The following is an 18,232-nucleotide window of genomic DNA, read 5'->3' on the forward strand; positions in this document are numbered from 1 at the left end:
CTAGGAAAATGCCAACACTGCCAGTCCTGCTCCCCGGCACTTCTGCCCTTCTCTCCGTCCGCTACAAGGGCTGGCGAGCTCCCTGAATTCCCAGCCCGGGAGCAGGTCCTCAGTGAGAGGCAGGGGAACCTGCTCGTGTGCTCTGACAGGAAGGTCTGGGCTTCGCGGGCAAGCTCTTTCCTGCCTTCTCTTCCAGCCCAAAAGCGGGCTGGCTTCAGGGGTGAGGACGAACACCAAGGGAGTCGGCAGGACACTCATTCTCTCCATCATTTCAACGACGGGCACACAACGTGATCAGCTGTGTGTCCGCCCTACAGGCTCCACCGTGGACCCATCATATCCAGTAGCACTCTACCAGACACTGTGGAGGACAAAGATTTTCAAGTCACAGCCCTGGCTTGTGAAGCTTTCAGACTGAATGGGAACACGTGAGAACACAGTCCGTGTTTACATGTTGAACAGTACAGTTCTAATTGTAACTGCTAGGGGTTTAAAGAACGTAGACATAAAAGCTGGCAGACAGAGCTTTCTAGAGAAAACTAAAACCTGGAAGCAGGTCTTCTCTGTACATACTTAATTATGCATTTATTTATTTGACAGAGAGCCCCAACCGCCACTTCCCTCCCCAAATGCCCACAGCAGCTAGGGCTGGGCTGGGGCCAAAGCTGGGAGACAGGAACCCAATCCAGGTTTACCAAGTGTGGCACAGCCTCACCACATGAGCCGTCACCGCTGTGGCCGGGGAGATGCATTCGCAGCAAAGGGGGGTCAGGAGCCACAGCTGGGAATTAAGTCCAGGCAGGCCCATGTAGGTCACAAGGGTTTTGAACGTGGGGCCAAACACCTGCCTCTGAAGGCAGTCAGACTGGCAGAGGAGGAGGAAGGGGCACTCCTAGCGGTAAGGGACAGTATGAGCCACAGTGCAGAGGCTGAAAAGCACAGGGGAAGCACAATGTGTGTGAGCAGAGCAGGATCTCGCAAGGGAACAATGGAAACAGGCCTGTCCTCCAAGCCAAGCCGCTCCGCAGCCCTGCGATGGGCTGGGCTCCGGGCGAACCCCTGACTCACCTGTAAGATTCAGCCTCCTTGGGGCCAGCGCGGTGGCACATCAGGTAAAGCTGCCGCCTGCAGCGCTGGCATCCCATACGGGTGCTGCTACAGATTCCAGCTGCTTTACTTCCGATGCAGCTCCCTGCTAATGTGCTTGGGAAAGTAGATGAAGACGGCCCACGTGCTTGGGCCCTGCACCCATGTGGGAGACCTAGAAGAAGCTCCTGGCTCCTTGAGCCTGGCCTAGCACCAGCCGCTGTGGCCATCTGGGGAGTGAACCAGAGGAAGGAAGACCTCTCTCTCTGTCTCTCCCTCTCTCTCTAATTCTGCCTTTCAATAAATAAATAAATCTTTAAAAAAAAAAAAAAGATCCAGCCTCCCAGTGGAAGCCCACAGGCTGGATCAGGGGTTGCTTCTCAGCACTGAGTATGGAGGTGGGAGTGTCTACCAAGGCCAGTCCCCACCACACAGCGTCCTGTTCTTCTTCACTTCTCCCAAGGCCACACACGGTTCGAAAAAGCAGGAAGAGATTTTGATTCTCCTTCCGGGCCATTCTGCCGTAAGATGAACTATCCTACTACTAAACAATGAAACAAGTCCCAGCGAAGGGCCACCGAGGACAAACCCAGCATGGATCAGGGAGCACGAGCAGCACTGTGGGGAGAGTCGGGTCACGGGCCACACGCGTGAGGGAGCCGGCCCCCCGCTCACCATCAGCATCTCGTGCAGGTCCTCCTCGAAGGCGTCGATGTCGCAGCCGGGCCTCTCCGGGTCGTGCAGCACCTCCTGCAGCATGAACTGGTAGTACTGCTTCATCAGGAGGCCTCCCTTTAACACCTCCTTGCACTCTCTCACCAGCTGCAAAGCAAGGGCACAAGCTCTGTGAGCCGCACGCCCTCCCCGGGGCGCCAGCCAGTTTCACACACTCCCACTCGAACCCTCGAAACTCAGGGAGAGGGGACCTGGCCTCTGAAACCCTGCAACAGCTCCCAGGTTCTTCCTCAGTTCAGTATGTGACTACTGCATGCCTCGACTGAGTAAGAACCAAACAGTGAAAACACAGGAACGCATTACTGCAGCCTGGATACACACAGAGAACAGCACAGAGGCAACTAGCGCTCTGCTGAAATACACCCTCCCACAAACAAGTGAGGCTGGAAACAGACTCCATGAAGATCAGTTTGTCTACTAATCTACATCCTAAGACGAGAGAGAAGAGTCTCCTAACAAAACTGGTAAATTCTGACCAAAAACACAGTAACAACTCACATACTTACTTAGCACACAGCAAGGAAGCCAAAGCAATAATGTAGCATAATTCATCTACTATAATTTGTGGCCCAGTCTACGATCAAAAAACTCTAGTAACTGTAAAAACAAGCAAACAAAGCTAAGCTTAATCTGATGAAATTAGAGATCAAAGAAGCAAAATAAAAAAGATGCAGGCCAGAACAGAGTGGCTGAGAGTCTCAGGGTACTGAAGGGAACACCTGCCAACCAGGACTGCTGTCCCCAGCAAAGCTCCCCTGCAGACACAGCAGAGAAAGACTCCCCCACAAACACAAATCATCAGAAGGTACAAAACTGACTGACGAGAGAGCCTAGAAGTAACTCACACGTCTTCAGCCAACTGATCCTCCACAAAGGTGCGGGAACACACCGGAAAAGGGACAGTCTTCACAATAAATGGTGCTGGGGAAACTGGACATCCGCACGCAGAGGGCCGACACCACACTACAACCCCCAACCTTTCACCACATGTAAAACTCAACACAGAAGAGACTGAAGACCTAAATGTAGGACCTGCACCTACATGGCTACTAAGACAGGGGGATGCTTCTGGCACTGGGATAGACAAGGATTTTACGCTGAGACCTCAAAAGCACAGGAAAAAAGAAAAATAAAAAAAAGACAATGTGATATCATCAACCTAAAAGCTTCTACTGCACAGCAAAGGAACCAGCCAACACAGTGAAGAGACAGCTGACAGAAGGGGACTGCACCACACACCATGAAGAGACAGCTGACAGAAGGGGACTGCACCACACACCATGAAGAGACAGCTGACAGAAGGGGACTGCACCACACACCACGCATCTGAGACGGGTCAGTAACCACACGACACATGCATCTGAGACGGGGTCAGTAACCACACGACACATGCATCTGAGACGGGGTCAGTAACCAGACTACACATGCATCTGAGACGGGGTCAGTAACCAGACTACACATGCATCTGAGACGGGGTCAGTAACCACACGACACATGCATCTGAGACGGGGTCAGTAACCAGACTACACATGCATCGGAGACGGGTCAGTAACCACACGACACAAGGAATCAGCAGCACAGGAACACCAATCCAATTTAAAATGGGCAACAGACCGCAACACACACTTTTCAAAGGGACATACAAATATCCAGGTACGTGAAAGAGCACTCAGTGCCACTACTGGGTGCATGTCCAAAGGGAATAAAGCACTCGGCACTCCCACGTTTACGCAGCGCTACTCACAGTAGCTAACAAACGGAAACCATCTAGGTGCCTATCAACTGATGAAGAAAGAAACATAACACATATGCACAGTGGAATACTATTCGGCCATAAAAAGGAGAAAATCCTGCCATGTGCAACAACACGGAGGGACCCGCGGTGCGAAACAGTGTTAGCCAGGCAAAGAAAGGCAAGCAGTGCATGATCTCACTCACATCCAGAATCTCGAAACACAACTCACAGCAGCTGACAGCAGAATGCAGTCACCAGAGGCTGGCGAGAACAGGAGGGAAGAACGGCAGGAGTCACAAGTTACAGGCAGATGGGAAAACGAGCCTGGTAGTCCATTACACGGCAGGGTGAGCAGCGGTAACAGTAACGTCCTATACATATGCCTTTCAAAGCTAGTTAGGAAGGTTTTGAATGTTTTCACCAAAAAAACAGGCAAGTGTTTAAGGAGACAGCTGTAAGTTTATCTTGAACACTGTGCAATGTACACGTGTTGAGACATGATGCTGTACCTCCTAAATATGTACAAGTTTCATGTGTCAGTTTAAAATTAAAATTAAAAAATGATGGCCAGAATTGCAATATATAGGTCCAGTAAGTCACGGTACTGAAGAGGGACGAGGGCTGGAAAGAGATGACCTGTAAAGCACCTGCCGTCCGTCACAGGCAGAATCCAGAGCCGGCTCTCAAATTCCAACTAACAGAGGCTACAGCACAAGACTCAGCCACGCTCACCTTCAAACGCGCTAGCCAGGACAGCTGCTGATGGGAACATCAGGTGGCCAAACGTCCCAGAATCTAAGTCTGTGGAGCACCTACTCACTGTTACGTGTTACACTCGGGAAACAGAGACGTGACCTAACACTTACCTGTAAATCAACTTACCCTGCTATTATCTAAAACAATGGGAATTACCTGAATAAAGGATTATGCACCTACACAGCAGAGCACTATGCAGGCTCTAAATTCCTGTTCTGAAAAGCACTTAACGAAAGGGGGCAGTCACAGGCGCTCACACACTTACCTGCATGTGCAGGAGGAATGTGTGCAGGAAAATGAAACAGCGGAAAACACCGAACGCTAGAGGGGCTACCTCTGAGTGCAGGATACCATGACGACTTTCATTTTTGTTTGTACCATTTTCTGTACTTGTTAAATTTTCTAAAATACACATGGATTGTTTTTATAGACAAAATATAAATATGTTAGAAATATAAACATGTTGGGGCCAGCACTGTGGCACAGTGGGTTAATGCCCTGGCCTAAAGCGCCGGCATCCCATATGGGCGCCAGTTCTAGGCCTGGCTGCTCCTCTTCCGATCCAGCTCTCTGCTATGGCCTGGGAAAGCAGTAGAAGATGCCCAAGTCCTTGGGCCCCTGCACCCATGTGGGAGACCTGGAAGAAGCTCCTGGCTCCTGGCTTCGGATCAGCGCAACTCCAGCCGTTGCAGCCAACTGGGGAGTGAACCAGCGGGTGGAAGATCGATCTCTCTCTCTCTCTCTCTCTCTCTCTGCCTCTCCTCTGTGCAACTCTTTCAAATAAATAAATAAATCTTAAAAAAAAAAAAAAGAAATATAAATATGTGACAAGCAAGTTCTGGCAATAGTTAAGCCACTGAAGAGCGTTCAGTTCAGATTATAGACATAAATTCACACGCTGAAGAGGTCATGTGGACAAATCAAAATTTCTATTTTTGTTTTATTCTAGCAATGCTACATTAATGCTACCTAAGCATTAGACAACATAGCAGCCCTACTGGCAAAAAGTAAAGCCTGCTTTGTTTTCCCAGGCTGTATTTCTGAAGCTTTTGTTTGGTAAGAAAGGGAGTTAAGAAATATTTTACCACAGAGTCCTAGATACCTGCTACAATACAGAGGACAAGCTGAAAGCCTGCTCACAGTGGACAGCAAGACCAGAACCACAAGTAAGATGGTAAGGAGGAGGCAGAACAAATGGGGAAAGAGCCCTGGTCAGTGCTGGGTGCAGACTGCAGGAATACAAATGAGCTGAGTCCACCGGTCACTGTTGTACACCTGACCACACGCATGCCCACCAACCACATGCACACACCCCTAACCACGCACATGCATGAGCATATAGCATGCACGCACACAGGAGTTTGTACATACATGTATATATGCAGACATGCATGGGAGCACATGCCTAATGACACACATAAATGCACACACACACACACGAGTGCACACAGACAGGCACACATACCTAACCCCACATACATGCCCACACTTCTAATCACATACACCCCTGAACACACATACACAAATCCAATATGTACATGTACATGCACACATACATGAGAGCACACATAAATGCACATGCACACACACACGAGTGCACAGACAGGCACACATACCTAACCCCATACACATGCCCACACCTCTAATCACACACACTTGTAAACACACATATACAAATCCAATGTGCATCTACCATGTGACCTGTATCCACCTGTCTTTCCTTCACCTGTACTGCTCACCTAGGCTCAGAGCCAAATGTTCCTAGCTCTTCAATCCCCAGGCGATAGTTATTCTACAAAAAAGCACTCCAACCTTCCTTTTGCATGGACAAGAGCTGAAGAATTTAATTCTGCAGAGTGGCCGTCAGCAGGTGACCACCACAGAGCACAACCACACAGACTCTGTGGCATCCACCCCTGCAGACACAAGTGCTCTGGCCGTTCCTCTGCTGCCCCTGGAACGTCAGTCCCCATAAGATCCCATCCAGAACCAACAGCAGCCAAGAACTCAGACGCTGTCGCTACTGATGAAACCACCCGACTGCTCAGCAGCAGGAAGTCCCATCACCTCCCATCGGCGTGCCTTAAAGACATGTGTCTGCCTCCACGTATGTGAAGCCGAATAAAACTTGAACTCTACCTCTTAGAAATGAATTTTAAGCTTCCAGTCTTGGAAGACTGATATGAGGAAGACAGGGCCATGTCATCATCTTGTCTTTATCCTTTCTTAGAACAAGGAAGCAGACAACAAAAGGCTGAACCACATTCTTCCTTTGAGGACTGCACAAAAGAACACTCAAAACTGCCACATACAGAAAACACTAACATACAAGCACTTTCCACAGTCTGCGACCATCAGAGGGAGAAAAAAGTCTCCAGGATGGAACTCCCGAGCCTGCGGTAACAGGGCCGGACACACACCTGCTTGATGCTGAGCAGGGACGGCTCCCCGGCGGGCCTCTGCTCCAGCCGCAGCTTGAGGCACTCGTGGATGACATTCAGCAGCACTCGGCACAGGACCAGGAAGGCAGGCTCGAAGGAGGGCAGGTCCATGGCCCTCAGCTCTTCCCAGGACACGGCGCTGCTCCTCTGCTCCGCGGACGGCGGCGTGCTGGACAGCTGCACGTAATCAGAACCCCACATGGGATCCGGGAATTCAGAAAACTACAACAGAAATCCAACATGCAAAGATTAAAGGAGCACACAGGACAGTGTTCCCACGCTGGGGTCACGAACAAGTATTCTCGTACGCTGCTGACAAATCTACAAAATGCTAGTTGCACGAGAAAAGTCTTTATATTCAACATTTCCATCAAAAATTCTAGGAGTGTTAAGGAACTGTAACAAGAACTGAAACCAAATGGTAATGCTTTTACCCAAAAAGTATGGTAGCAAAAGAAAAGAACCATGTTCACTCTCAACAGTTTTGCAACGCGCTTAAACTGGTCAGAACATTGTATATAAGTCTATGTACAGTACCATCCACAACTTTCTGTAGATAAAAAAAAAACAGAATTATTAAAATCAGGTTAACAGCTCATCCTAAGTAGCCACATATGTGACCACAAAAACTGGTGGGTGCAGCCCGTTCTCACCACTTGTTTCCTGAGCCAAACTAGATGATGCTGATGGAAAAACAGACGCCTATAACCAACCCGGTGCTGGCACCCAGGGATGCATCATCTGATGCTTCCTGGGGACCCCGGGCTGGCTCACCCACTCTTTGAGCTGCCCTCAAAGTCTTACAGCTTTCCCATAAAACAGGAACTGTCAACATCATCCTGACCAACCTCATTCACAAACCTTGACTCTTCCTTTTACTGAGAAAATTAAAGCCATCAAAATGTGAAAACTTCAACATTTCTTCAACATATAATCCCTCAACTGCAGCTGTTCTGTGTCCACGACATCACTCCCTCCCCTCCTCCCTGTCATCAGGGAGCTCCTAATTGGCCTCCCTGCCCTCATGCTGACATCTTCAGAGCAGCCAGGGTGAGCGTTTCAAAACCCAACGGGGAGAAGCCCCCAGAATAAAACTCCAACCCTGGCCTTCAAGGGCCCATATGATCTGACTCCCTTCCAGAACTTCCCCCATACCACTACTGCGTGCTCACCTCAGCCGTCCAGATGCACCTCCACTGCCCCAGCAGGGCCTGCCCGGAGGGCTCTGGGTCCCCTGGACCCCTGCCCTCCATTCTCAACAGAGCACTTCACATTTCACAGGGAGCAGTGGACGGAGAGCTCCCGAGGGCAAGGACTTCTGACTTTCTGAAGACCAGTGACCACCCAGCACTGTGAAAGCAGCTGGCCAAGCCGTGCGCGTGCACCCAGGACCCACGCCCGCCTCTGACACCTGCAAGCCCCCACCTGCCCGTCCACTGAGTAAGGCCCAGAGAACTCCCCAGCCTCCTGGTCAGCCCCAGCCCTCTCCGTGCTCCACGTGGCCAGCAGCACTGGCGCTCACACACAGGTGGCCTGCCCCTCACCTGCCCTCTGCTCCTGTTGCTGCCACGCTGAAGATCTTCTTCTCTTTATTTTTCCACTTCAAAATCTTTAGATTCCAAAGCTCAGCGCAAGACATCATTCTAATACTGTGCTTGTCATACCCCATACCCTCCCCAGAACACCAACTACAAAATTCTGAACTCGGAGCCCATGCGGACTTTCCGTTTCAGAGACAGAGTAGTTTCATGAGGAAAAAAAATTATCAGGGTCCAAACCACGAGCTGCTTTGCAGCAAAGGCGAGCAAGCATATCATGCAAGCGATATCTGTACACACCTCATCTAGAACTTTCCAGCAGATCCAGGCCTTGAATGGCAAAGACCCTGGCTGCAGACGCCCCCTGGGGCTCTGTCTTCCTCAGGACAGCTCCTGATGTCTGTGTGTCAGAGGTCCACAGGGCGACGGCTTGCACAACGACACCTGTCCCGTCTCCCACACATCGCCCCCTTGGACCACACGCACACATTTAAGAAGCTTTATTGGTTCTACATAACTATTTCAGGAACCCACCCTCTCCTCTGTATCCCAACTGGCACTGGCTTTTCTTTTCAACTGTTTCTCGTGATTTAATATCTGAATCCACCAACCATGACCCCAAAGTGGTTCTGTGTGGAGGCTTGGTCATACCACTTGGCTGGCACCCTGTGGCACCACTACAGGTTAGGCACCTGTATCATCCAGCCGGCGGTCTGCTCTCTGGGTGGATCTGTCCTAATCTCCCATCACCACCTCCGCTCCTGACCATAAACCTCTCGGCTCCCCGACTTCAACCTACCTGCCTCTGTGCTCCAGCACCAAGTAACACCTTTAGCCTGGGGGACTCCTCTCCCCCAGACGGTTCTGCGACTGCCTCAGAAAATGAATCAGTCCTCCCGTTCCTTGCCGATACTTCTGCCTTGCAAATGCTTCCTTGGCTGGATTTCCCTTGCTTTACTGTAAAGGGCTACTTTACCTGCTCGATTTTCCCATTACATCATCCCGAAAAGGAAGACTTGCCCATCTCTGGTTCAGCATGGCTCTCCCACACGGAGCTAGGCAGCTGCCACGTAACAGGACTGAACCGATGCTTGAAGAATAAATCAACAGGCAAATACTCCCACAAAAGGCCAACGCTTCTTCTCTGGCTGTTCACAACCCAATGCTAAAGAACGTCACACGGTCAGATCCACCTGTGGACAAGTTCTCAGCTCTCAGATGCCATCACACCCCCTAACGACAACAGAGATTATTTTAGTGACAACACGAGGTCCTAACACTTTAAAAATGGACACTTTTGAGTTTTTTAAAAATAGCACAAATAACTTAGTTAACGGAGACATTTAATGACAAAGATAAGGATGTTTTCTCCTTACATAATACCAAATTCCCAGACACATGAACTGCCTAAAAGGAAGCAATCCCGTCTGCTCCTGAAGACGTACACTTTTCCTGTATGGAATAACCTGCATCAGCAAACACCGCGTTACAGTCGGAGCACCGCAGTATGGACCTGAGGAGTACCCATGAGCAATGCAGGTGCAAGAAAGAACCCGTTTGGCACTATGCAAAATAAGACCAACTTATATTCTTACATTCGATGCATATTTTTATTTAAATTAGCACATAATTGGGTTTTCCCATCAGGCAAGAATCTGTAAAATAGACACACAAGTTATCAGTGATTACTGTGCTAAATATGGTCGCGGCTGGGGTGCACGCTGGGTGCAGTGATAAAGCTCCACGTGGGGTGCCCACATCCCATAGCAGAGGACCTGGGCTGGAGTCCCCGCTCAGCTTCTGACTCCCGCTTCCTACCAGTGCACCCTGGGAGGCAGCAGTGGTAACTCAAGCAACTGGGTCCCTGCCACCACGAGGAGTCTGGACTGAGTTCTGCGCTCCTGGCTTTAGCGTGGCCCAACCTTAGCTGCTACGGGCACTGGGATGTGAAACAGCAGAAGGAAGGTGTCTGTCTCTGTGCCTCTCTTTCTCTGCCTTTCAAATAAATGAAAATAAACAAACACGTTTTTAAAGTGTGGTCAGGGCCGGCGCCGTGGCTCAACAGGCTAATCCTCCGCCTGCAGCGCTGGCACACGGGGTTCTAGTCCCAGGCGGGGCACCCGATTCTGTCCCGGTTGCTCCTCTTCCTGTCCAGCTCTCTGCTGTGGCCTGGGAGTGCAGTGGAGGATGGCCCAAGTCCTTGGGCCCTGCACCCACGTGGGAAGACCAGGAGAAACACCTGGTTCCTGGCTTCAGATCAGCGCGGTGCTGGCCGCAGCAGCCATTGGAGGGTGAACCAACGGAAAAGGAAGACCTTCCTCTCTGTCTGTCTCTCTCTCTCACCGTCTACTCTGCCTGTCAAAAAATAAAAAACAAATAAAGTGTGGTCAAGGTTAAGTCATGTCTGTAAACGCTTTAGGCACCAAGAAGTGCTTCTTCCCTAATATAATGACATCAAAATTATGTAAAGCTCAGCAACTTTCTATGACAAAAGTCCCCAAGTCTTCTGGCATCCTCTACACCCCAGCATGTCGGCCCACTGGATCCAGGCTCACTGGGCAGAGGCGCAATTCCTCCTTCTCAACCCCAGGACAACACTGGCTGGAGCCCAACACCAGACCTACGGTGTCCTGCGGTGGTGCCTGGGAAGGAACAGAGAGAACGACTCGGCACCAAAGAGAAAACGGCAGTGCTCAAGAGGCCCGGGTGAGAAGCCAGCACAGCCGGCTCTGACTGATGGGGACTGAATACAGGAGATGGCGGAGAGCCACAAAACCACACCACACAAGATCTCAGTGGCGTCCTGTGGGGAGGAAAAATCAGCCAAGATTTCTGAAATAAACTCAGTAAGGACAGTGAAAATAAAATGAACACTGGTGAACACACGATTATATTTCAGAATTTACTGCAGAGTGAACCAGAACCCAGAGCAAAAGAGACAAGGGACAGAAACCATGAGCGACCAGTAAGGGGCACGAAGTCAGATCCAGCAGCACTGGCGAGTGAGAGGAGAAGGCGCACTTCCCGCACTGCAGGGTCTTCCAGGGGACCAGGGAAGAACGCAGATGCCATCCTTCACCTCCTCTAAAACCCTCACGGAGTGACGCCGGGCAGGGCCTGGCATGGAATGAAGGGGTAAAACACCAGAAGAGAACGCCAAGCTGCGAATCCAGCACAACGCACAGAGGCAGACACAACTGAATGATGACAACGGGGCATGAACTATAACTCATATGAACTATCCAGAATAGGATATTTGGATTTTTTTAAGCATACTAGTGGCATTTGGCATAGTGGTTAGGACACACCCGGGCTGCCGGCATCCCATACTGTAATGCCTGGGTTAAGTCCCAATTCCACTCCGATTCCAGCGTCTTACTAATTCCTCCTGGCAGGCAGCCGATACGAGATCAAGTAGTTGGGTTCCTTGCAACCCATGTGGGAGGCCCAGGTTACATTCTAGCTCCTGGCTTCAGCCTGGCTCAGCCCTGGCTGTTGTGGGCACTGGGGAGGGAATAGGTGGATGGAAGATGTCCCCATCACCCTCCCTCCCACCGTACTTCCCTCAAAAGAATATAAAAATAAAATATAAAAATACATAAGGAAAAAACTTGGATTTTCAATTCTAAATTACTTCAATAAAACCAGAGAGTGGAGGAAGAGGCAATGTGGTACAGAAATGGCGTATCTGTTAGTTTCAGCACAGACCTAAATATGGTGTGAAACTCCTAATCACTGCAGCCAAACCAGACCCGATAATGGAAGGGCATTAATAAAAACGCAATGTGCTTACTGTTCTAACCCTAACCCAATTTCGTGTGGATATGACAAACCCACAACGAACTTCACAGGGAAGCAAACCCAGAAACTTCTGAAAAGTAAGGAATGGGAAACTGCCCTGAAAGATGCCAAATCTTACTGATAAACCGATTTTATTTAAAACAGAAAAGTAGTGGCACAGTAATAAACAGATCAAAAGAGGAACCGATCCAATCATCTATGATAATTTTATGTAACAGGTAGGCAGCAGTTTAGGAGACTGGAAAATAATAATTATCAAGTGAATGTTATAGGCAATTAAAGGAAAAAATTACTTCTTACACTATCTACTGTACTTCATGCAAATAATCATTTTAAAAATCACATAACTATTTCAGAAATTCTTGCTTGTTATGGAAATGCAAGTATGTATTAATTTTAACACAAAAATGCATTCAACAAACATCAGAGCACTTCCACACACCTGTGGGAAATAGTATCATCTTCTAATTCCATTTTTCCACCTATGTTTTGAAGGACCCTTATATCTGGAGATTCCAAATGTATCAAAAGCTAAACACAAAGCAATATACTAGGTTAAACCGTAAGACACTACCATTTAGTCAGCTGAAAATCATCAAATATTGTGACTTTAGTACAAATCAAACTAATGAAAAGAATTCCGGTAAGACAGTGGTGGCAGTTGGATTCTGGCTCCATTTTGCCCCCCCTCCCATAAAAATAAAGAAAACCAATATCAGACAATCAAGACTCTGAGAGCCACATCTACAATAAAATTGGGCAGCAAAACAGAAGAGGTGGGGGCACAGTGAAGGCTCCAACAGCGCAGGCCCAGCAATGGGTACGGAAGCAGCGGGAATTAATGGGTGTGTGACAGGTGCACAGTGGCCAACTCTAAAATCAACCCCAAGCACTCGGCCGTAAGCTCACCGCATCAGCCTGGGAGCAACTCTGACACAGTCCAGAGTGAGGTCAAGGTCTGGCAGGTGAGGTGTGAAAGAGCTGTAGGGCTGCAGGCTCCAAAACTCCCCTCCAGGCCAGAGCTCCACACGGAGCAGTGAGACCCACGTGGCCGGTGAAGGATGAAATAAGCAGAGAGGAGAAGGTGGGAGAAGGTGCAGCCCAGGGGAGGGAACCGATTGCAAGACCTCAGCAATGAGCGAGAGTGCTTCCTGGCCCTGGAGAGACGCAACACTAGGCCACACTCAACGCCTTCCAACTCCTTCTCTCCCCCCAAGTCTGTGAAAGCAGGTCTCCTGTGGAAAAAAGCACAACCAAGATGGACTGTGGGAGAATCCAATGCAAGGGTAATGTAGGGGGCCGGAGCTGTGGCACAGCGGGTTAACGCCCTGACCTGAAGCGCCAGCATCCCCGCATGGGCATCGGTTCTAGTCCCGGCTACTCCTCTTCCGATCCAGCCCTCTGCTGTGGCCTGGGATAGCAGAAGATGGCCCAAGTCCTTGGGCCCCTGCACTCATGTGGGAGACCTGGAAGAAGCTCCTGGCTCCTGGCTTTGGATCGGCTCAGCTCTGGCCGTTGCGACTATCTGGGGAGTGAACTATCGGATGGAAGACCTCTCTCTCTCTCTGCCTCTCCTTCTCTCTCTGTGTAACTCTTTCAAATAAATAAATCTTTAAAAAAAAAGGGGGGGGGGGAGGTAATATAAGCAAGAGAATAAGGAGCAGGCCCACCTGGCAGAAAGATCTGCCCCTGATGCAGACGAGAGTTCTGGCCCAACTTACAAAACAAGAAAAGAAAATCATAGGAAAAGTCAAAGTGGTAGAACTCAGAAAAAAAAATTTTAAACTTTAAAGACAAGGAGGGAAGATGTTGTGGCACAGTGGGTAAAGCTACCACCTGTGACACTAGCATCTCATATGGGTGCTGGTTCTATCCCAGCTGCTCCACTTCCAATCCAGCTCCCTGCTAGTGCACCTGGGAAAGCAGCAGCAGATGGCTCAAGTGCTTGGGTCCCTGCCACACACGTGGGAGACCGGGAAGAAGTTCCTGGCTCCTGGCTTCGGTCTGGCCCAGCTCCAGCCATTGCAGCCATTTGGGGACTGAACCAGCAGATGGAAGATTTTCCCTCTCTCTCTTCTCCCAACCCCTTTTCTGTAACTCTGTCTTCAAATAAACAAAATAAATATCTAAAAAGTATACAAGGAATACATGAGTAAATAAACAGAACAGATAATGCTTTCACAGAAACAGGAGGCAAAAAGGAAGACAAATCAAAAAGAAACGAGGGGCTGGTGCTATGGCGTAGCAGTGCATCCCACACGGGCGCCAGCTGGAGACCTGGCTGCTCCACTTCTGATCCAGCTCTCAGCCAAGGCCTGGGAAAGCAGCGGAAGACGGCCCAAGTCGCTGGGCCCCTGCTCCCACATGGGAGACCTGGAAGATGCTCCTGGTTCCTGGCTTCAGATTGGCCCAGCTCCACCCATTGCAGCAATTTGGGGAGTGAACCAGCGGATGGAAGACCTCTCTGTCTCCCCCATCTCTGTCTGTAACTCTGCCTCTCAAATAAAAAAAAAAAAAATCGTAAAAAAAAAAAAGAATTAAACATGAACCTTCAAACAAAATCCCAAAACTATGTCTGTGTATCCATTCATCCTGCTATCTATTCACACACACACACACACACACACACACACACACACCTGCAGATCTAACATGAAGCGAGCACTGTAAGTCAGTACTATCGATAATGGCTGTACCATCAGACCAGACAGAAAGACCACTGTGGGGAGCAACTCGGACTAGACTAAGTTACTGGAATTAAGACTTATTCTATGCATCTGCTCTCCCACAATATGGCGCTGAGAAGGGAGAAACAGCTTCTACGCAGCTGCCTCCAGTTCAACCAATAAACTGTAGGACCTGCTCCTGATTGGAGGAGAGCAGCGTACTCGGCGTGTGGGTAGCAGAGTTGGGATTGGTGGAAGAGGACTATAAAGGAGGAGAGAGACAACATGCACCAGGAACATCTAAGGGGAACATCTGAGGGAACACCTGTGCAGCCCCCGAGAGAGCCGGCCGGCGGTGTGCTGCTCCCCTGCGGAAGTGGGGAAAGTGGCCAGGGGGAACCGCCCTTCCACGGAGGTGGAAGGGTCGGTAGCCAACCCGGGAAGAACCAGCAGCAAACCCGGGGAGGGCCGAGCAGATGAAAGAACAGCGCAGGGTCCTGTGTCGTTCCTCCACGAAGAGGGGGAGTGACATAATGGTGCCGTGACTCGGATATGAAGCCTAGGCAGGGTTCAGTGTCGTTCCTCCATGAAGAGGGGGAGAGACATAATGGTGCCGTGACTCGGATAGGAAACTTAGGAGGGAAGAAGCAGGAAGAAGTGGAAAATACCGGAGAGAGAGACTAGCAAAGAGCCTAGGGAAAAGCCGGACAGAAAAGGTGCCGGAAGAAGCTATCGAAAGCCTAGGCATAGACTCGGATACGGACTGTGGGAAAGAAGTTAGGATTTAAAGTGAAAGCAAGAAGAAACTTAGACTCAGATACGGACTGCAGGTTGAAAGTGAAAGTGAAACCTATAAGAAACTTAGACTTGGATATGGACTGTGGGGAGAGGCCAGGAGAAATGAGGGAGGAATATTGTTGGAAGAAAACTTAGGGAAACATACCGGGTAGAGAAAAATGTTAGGGAGGATGAAGCCGCGAGTGCAGGCTGAGGCGGAGACGTAAGCCAGCTTGGAATTCTTCAAGTCAGCCCAGGGAGCAAAAGGCGAAAATCTGGAACCAGAGGCAGAGACGTGGGCCACCAGGTTGGAATTCGCCAGGTTAGTCCGGGGAACTTGGACTGAATGCCGGCGGCGGAAACGTGAGCTACGCTGTGTGATTCGCGGAAGCCGCCGCGATAGATAGGGAACGCGGGGCTGGCGCGAGGCCGTGGTGCGGGCGCGAAGGGCGTGAAGACCGCGGAGTGCGCGCGCGAAGCCGAGCCGCGCAGAGCCGGGAGTCCGCTGCAGGGCGGGCGCCGGGAAGCCGCGCAGATGAGAGAAGCGCGGGCTGAAGCGGCTCAGAGCCGGGAAGCCGCTGAGAAGCAGCCTCGGGGCGGGCGCCGGGAAGCCGCAGGGATAAGAGAAACAGAAGTTTAGAAGTAAAATGAGAGAAATAGGAATGCTGGCAGAAAGAAGTAAAATAGGAGAAATAGGAATGCCCGGAGATAGAGAAATAGAGAAATAGAAAGGCCTCCCCTCAACATGGCAATGAGAGAGCTTGGATTCGGTCTGCCTGATTAGGGAGGTGGTGAGCACCTGCGGGCGGCTAGCAGCTTATGCGCCGCAGGTCACCGAAGACAGGCACGAATTAACATCAATAAGTCTCCCCACAATACCGCAATGAGAAGGCTTGGATTCGGTCTGCCTGATTAGTAAGGCGATAAGCACCAGTAGGCAGCTCGACCAGAGTATGAGCTGCAGGTCACCGAAGATAGGCACGAATCAACACCGATAAGTCTCCCCACAATACGGCAATGAGAAGGCTTGGATTCAGTTTGCCTGGTTGGTAGGGCTTGTAAGCACCTGCAGGCAGTTCTAGCAGAGCAGAGCATGCGCTGCAGGGCACCGAACACAGGCACGCATCAGCGCCTAAAAACCTCCTCACAACATGGCGAAGAGAGGACCCGGATTCGGTTTGCCTGATTGATAGGGCTTGTAAGCACCTGTGGGCAACTCTAGCAAGCAGAGCAGAGTGTGTGCCGCGGGGCACCGAAGACAGGCGCGTGTCAACGCCAAAAATAAAAAGAAAGGGGGATCTGTGGGGAGCAACTTGGACTAGACTAAGTTACTGGAATTAAGACTTATTCTATGCATCTGCTCTCCCACAATATGGCGCTGGGAGAGGAGGCAACAGCTTCTACCCAGCTGCCTCTCACCAACTTGACAAGCTGCAGGAGCTGCTCCTGATTGGAGGAGAGCAGCGTACTCGGCGTGTGGGTAGCAGAGTTGGGATTGGTGGAGGAGGACTATAAAGGAGGAGAGAGACAACATGCACCAGGAACATCTAAGGGGAACATCTGAGGGAACACCTGTGCAGCCCCCGAGAGCGCCGGCCGGCGGTGTGCCGCTCCCCCGCGGAAGTGGGGAAAGTGGCCAGGGGGAACCGCCCTTCCACGGAGGTGGAAGGGTCGGTAGCCAACCCGGGAAGAACCAGCAGCAAACCCGGGGAGGGCCGAGCAGACGAAAGAACAGCGCAGGGTCCTGTGTCGTTCCTCCACGAAGAGGGGGAGCGACATAATGGTGCCGTGACTCGGATATGAAGCCTAGGCAGGGTTCAGTGTCGTTCCTCCATGAAGAGGGGGAGCGACAACCACAACGACTAACGTCGGGGAGAAACTGATATGCACGTAAAATACTTTAGTATTTCACTGGGAAAATTACTTCTAAGTAGATCCCAGGAAATAACAGGATAATTTCAATATAGCTTAAACACCCAGAGAAATGGAAAGGAAAGGCAATGCAGATATGATAAAAAGATACCCTTCAGGGGGAAAATATAAACCCATCATAAACACTAGAAGTAAATACATAGAATTCTACACCCAAAATTGGAAAGATAAAACAAAAATTTTTTAAAGATGAACTATCCTTAACAGAAAAGCTAGATGACTTTGAAAATATATTTTCAAATACTTAACATAATTCATTTTAAAAATTACAAAACCAATACCTAAAAATAAAAGATTAAAGTTTAAAAAATGTATGACTGGATAAACAAAAATTTGGGAATAGACACACAACTGAATATTATTCGGCCATGAAAAGGAAGGAAGTGCTGGCACAGACGCCAGGAGAATGAACCCTGCAAGCACTAGGCTCCGTCAAGGCAGCCCGTCACTGAAGCCCTTTTATTATACGGCTCCACTGACACGAGACGTCCAGACGAGAAAAGCACAGACAGAAAGTACATTAGTGGTTGCCTGGGGCTGGGGCTGGTGGGCAGAGACTGTGGAAGCAATGGCTAAGGGACAGAGCCTCTTTTAGAGGTGAGGAAAAGGTTCTAAAATTAGATAGTGAGGATGGGTACAGTGGCGATGTTTACCCAACTCTGAATTTAGAAAACCACTGAACTGAGCACTTTAAAATGGCGAATTTTGTGGTATGTAAATTGCAGCCCAATAAAGCTATTATTTTAAAAATAAAACCAAGAACAG

The 18,232-nt window shown here is 49.8% G+C and overlaps 1 protein-coding gene across 7 annotated transcripts in view; it reads right to left on the minus strand.

Moving 5' to 3' along the window:
* The window catches only part of MAP3K4 (mitogen-activated protein kinase kinase kinase 4), a 125,354-nt gene that overhangs the window by 42,245 nt on the left and 64,877 nt on the right, over positions 1-18,232 (minus strand). For all 7 annotated transcript variants that reach the window (XM_051855155.2, XM_051855158.2, XM_051855156.2 and 4 more), the window contains exons 4-5: positions 6,733-6,975; positions 1,762-1,908 (exon numbers count right to left, since the gene is read on the minus strand). In XM_051855155.2, coding sequence (XP_051711115.2) covers positions 1,762-1,908; positions 6,733-6,975 — 390 coding nt within the window. The remainder of the gene's footprint in view (positions 1-1,761; positions 1,909-6,732; positions 6,976-18,232) is intronic.

The sequence above is a fragment of the Oryctolagus cuniculus genome, chromosome 5 (assembly GCF_964237555.1).
Source record: "Oryctolagus cuniculus chromosome 5, mOryCun1.1, whole genome shotgun sequence".
Classification (NCBI taxonomy): domain Eukaryota; kingdom Metazoa; phylum Chordata; class Mammalia; order Lagomorpha; family Leporidae; genus Oryctolagus; species Oryctolagus cuniculus.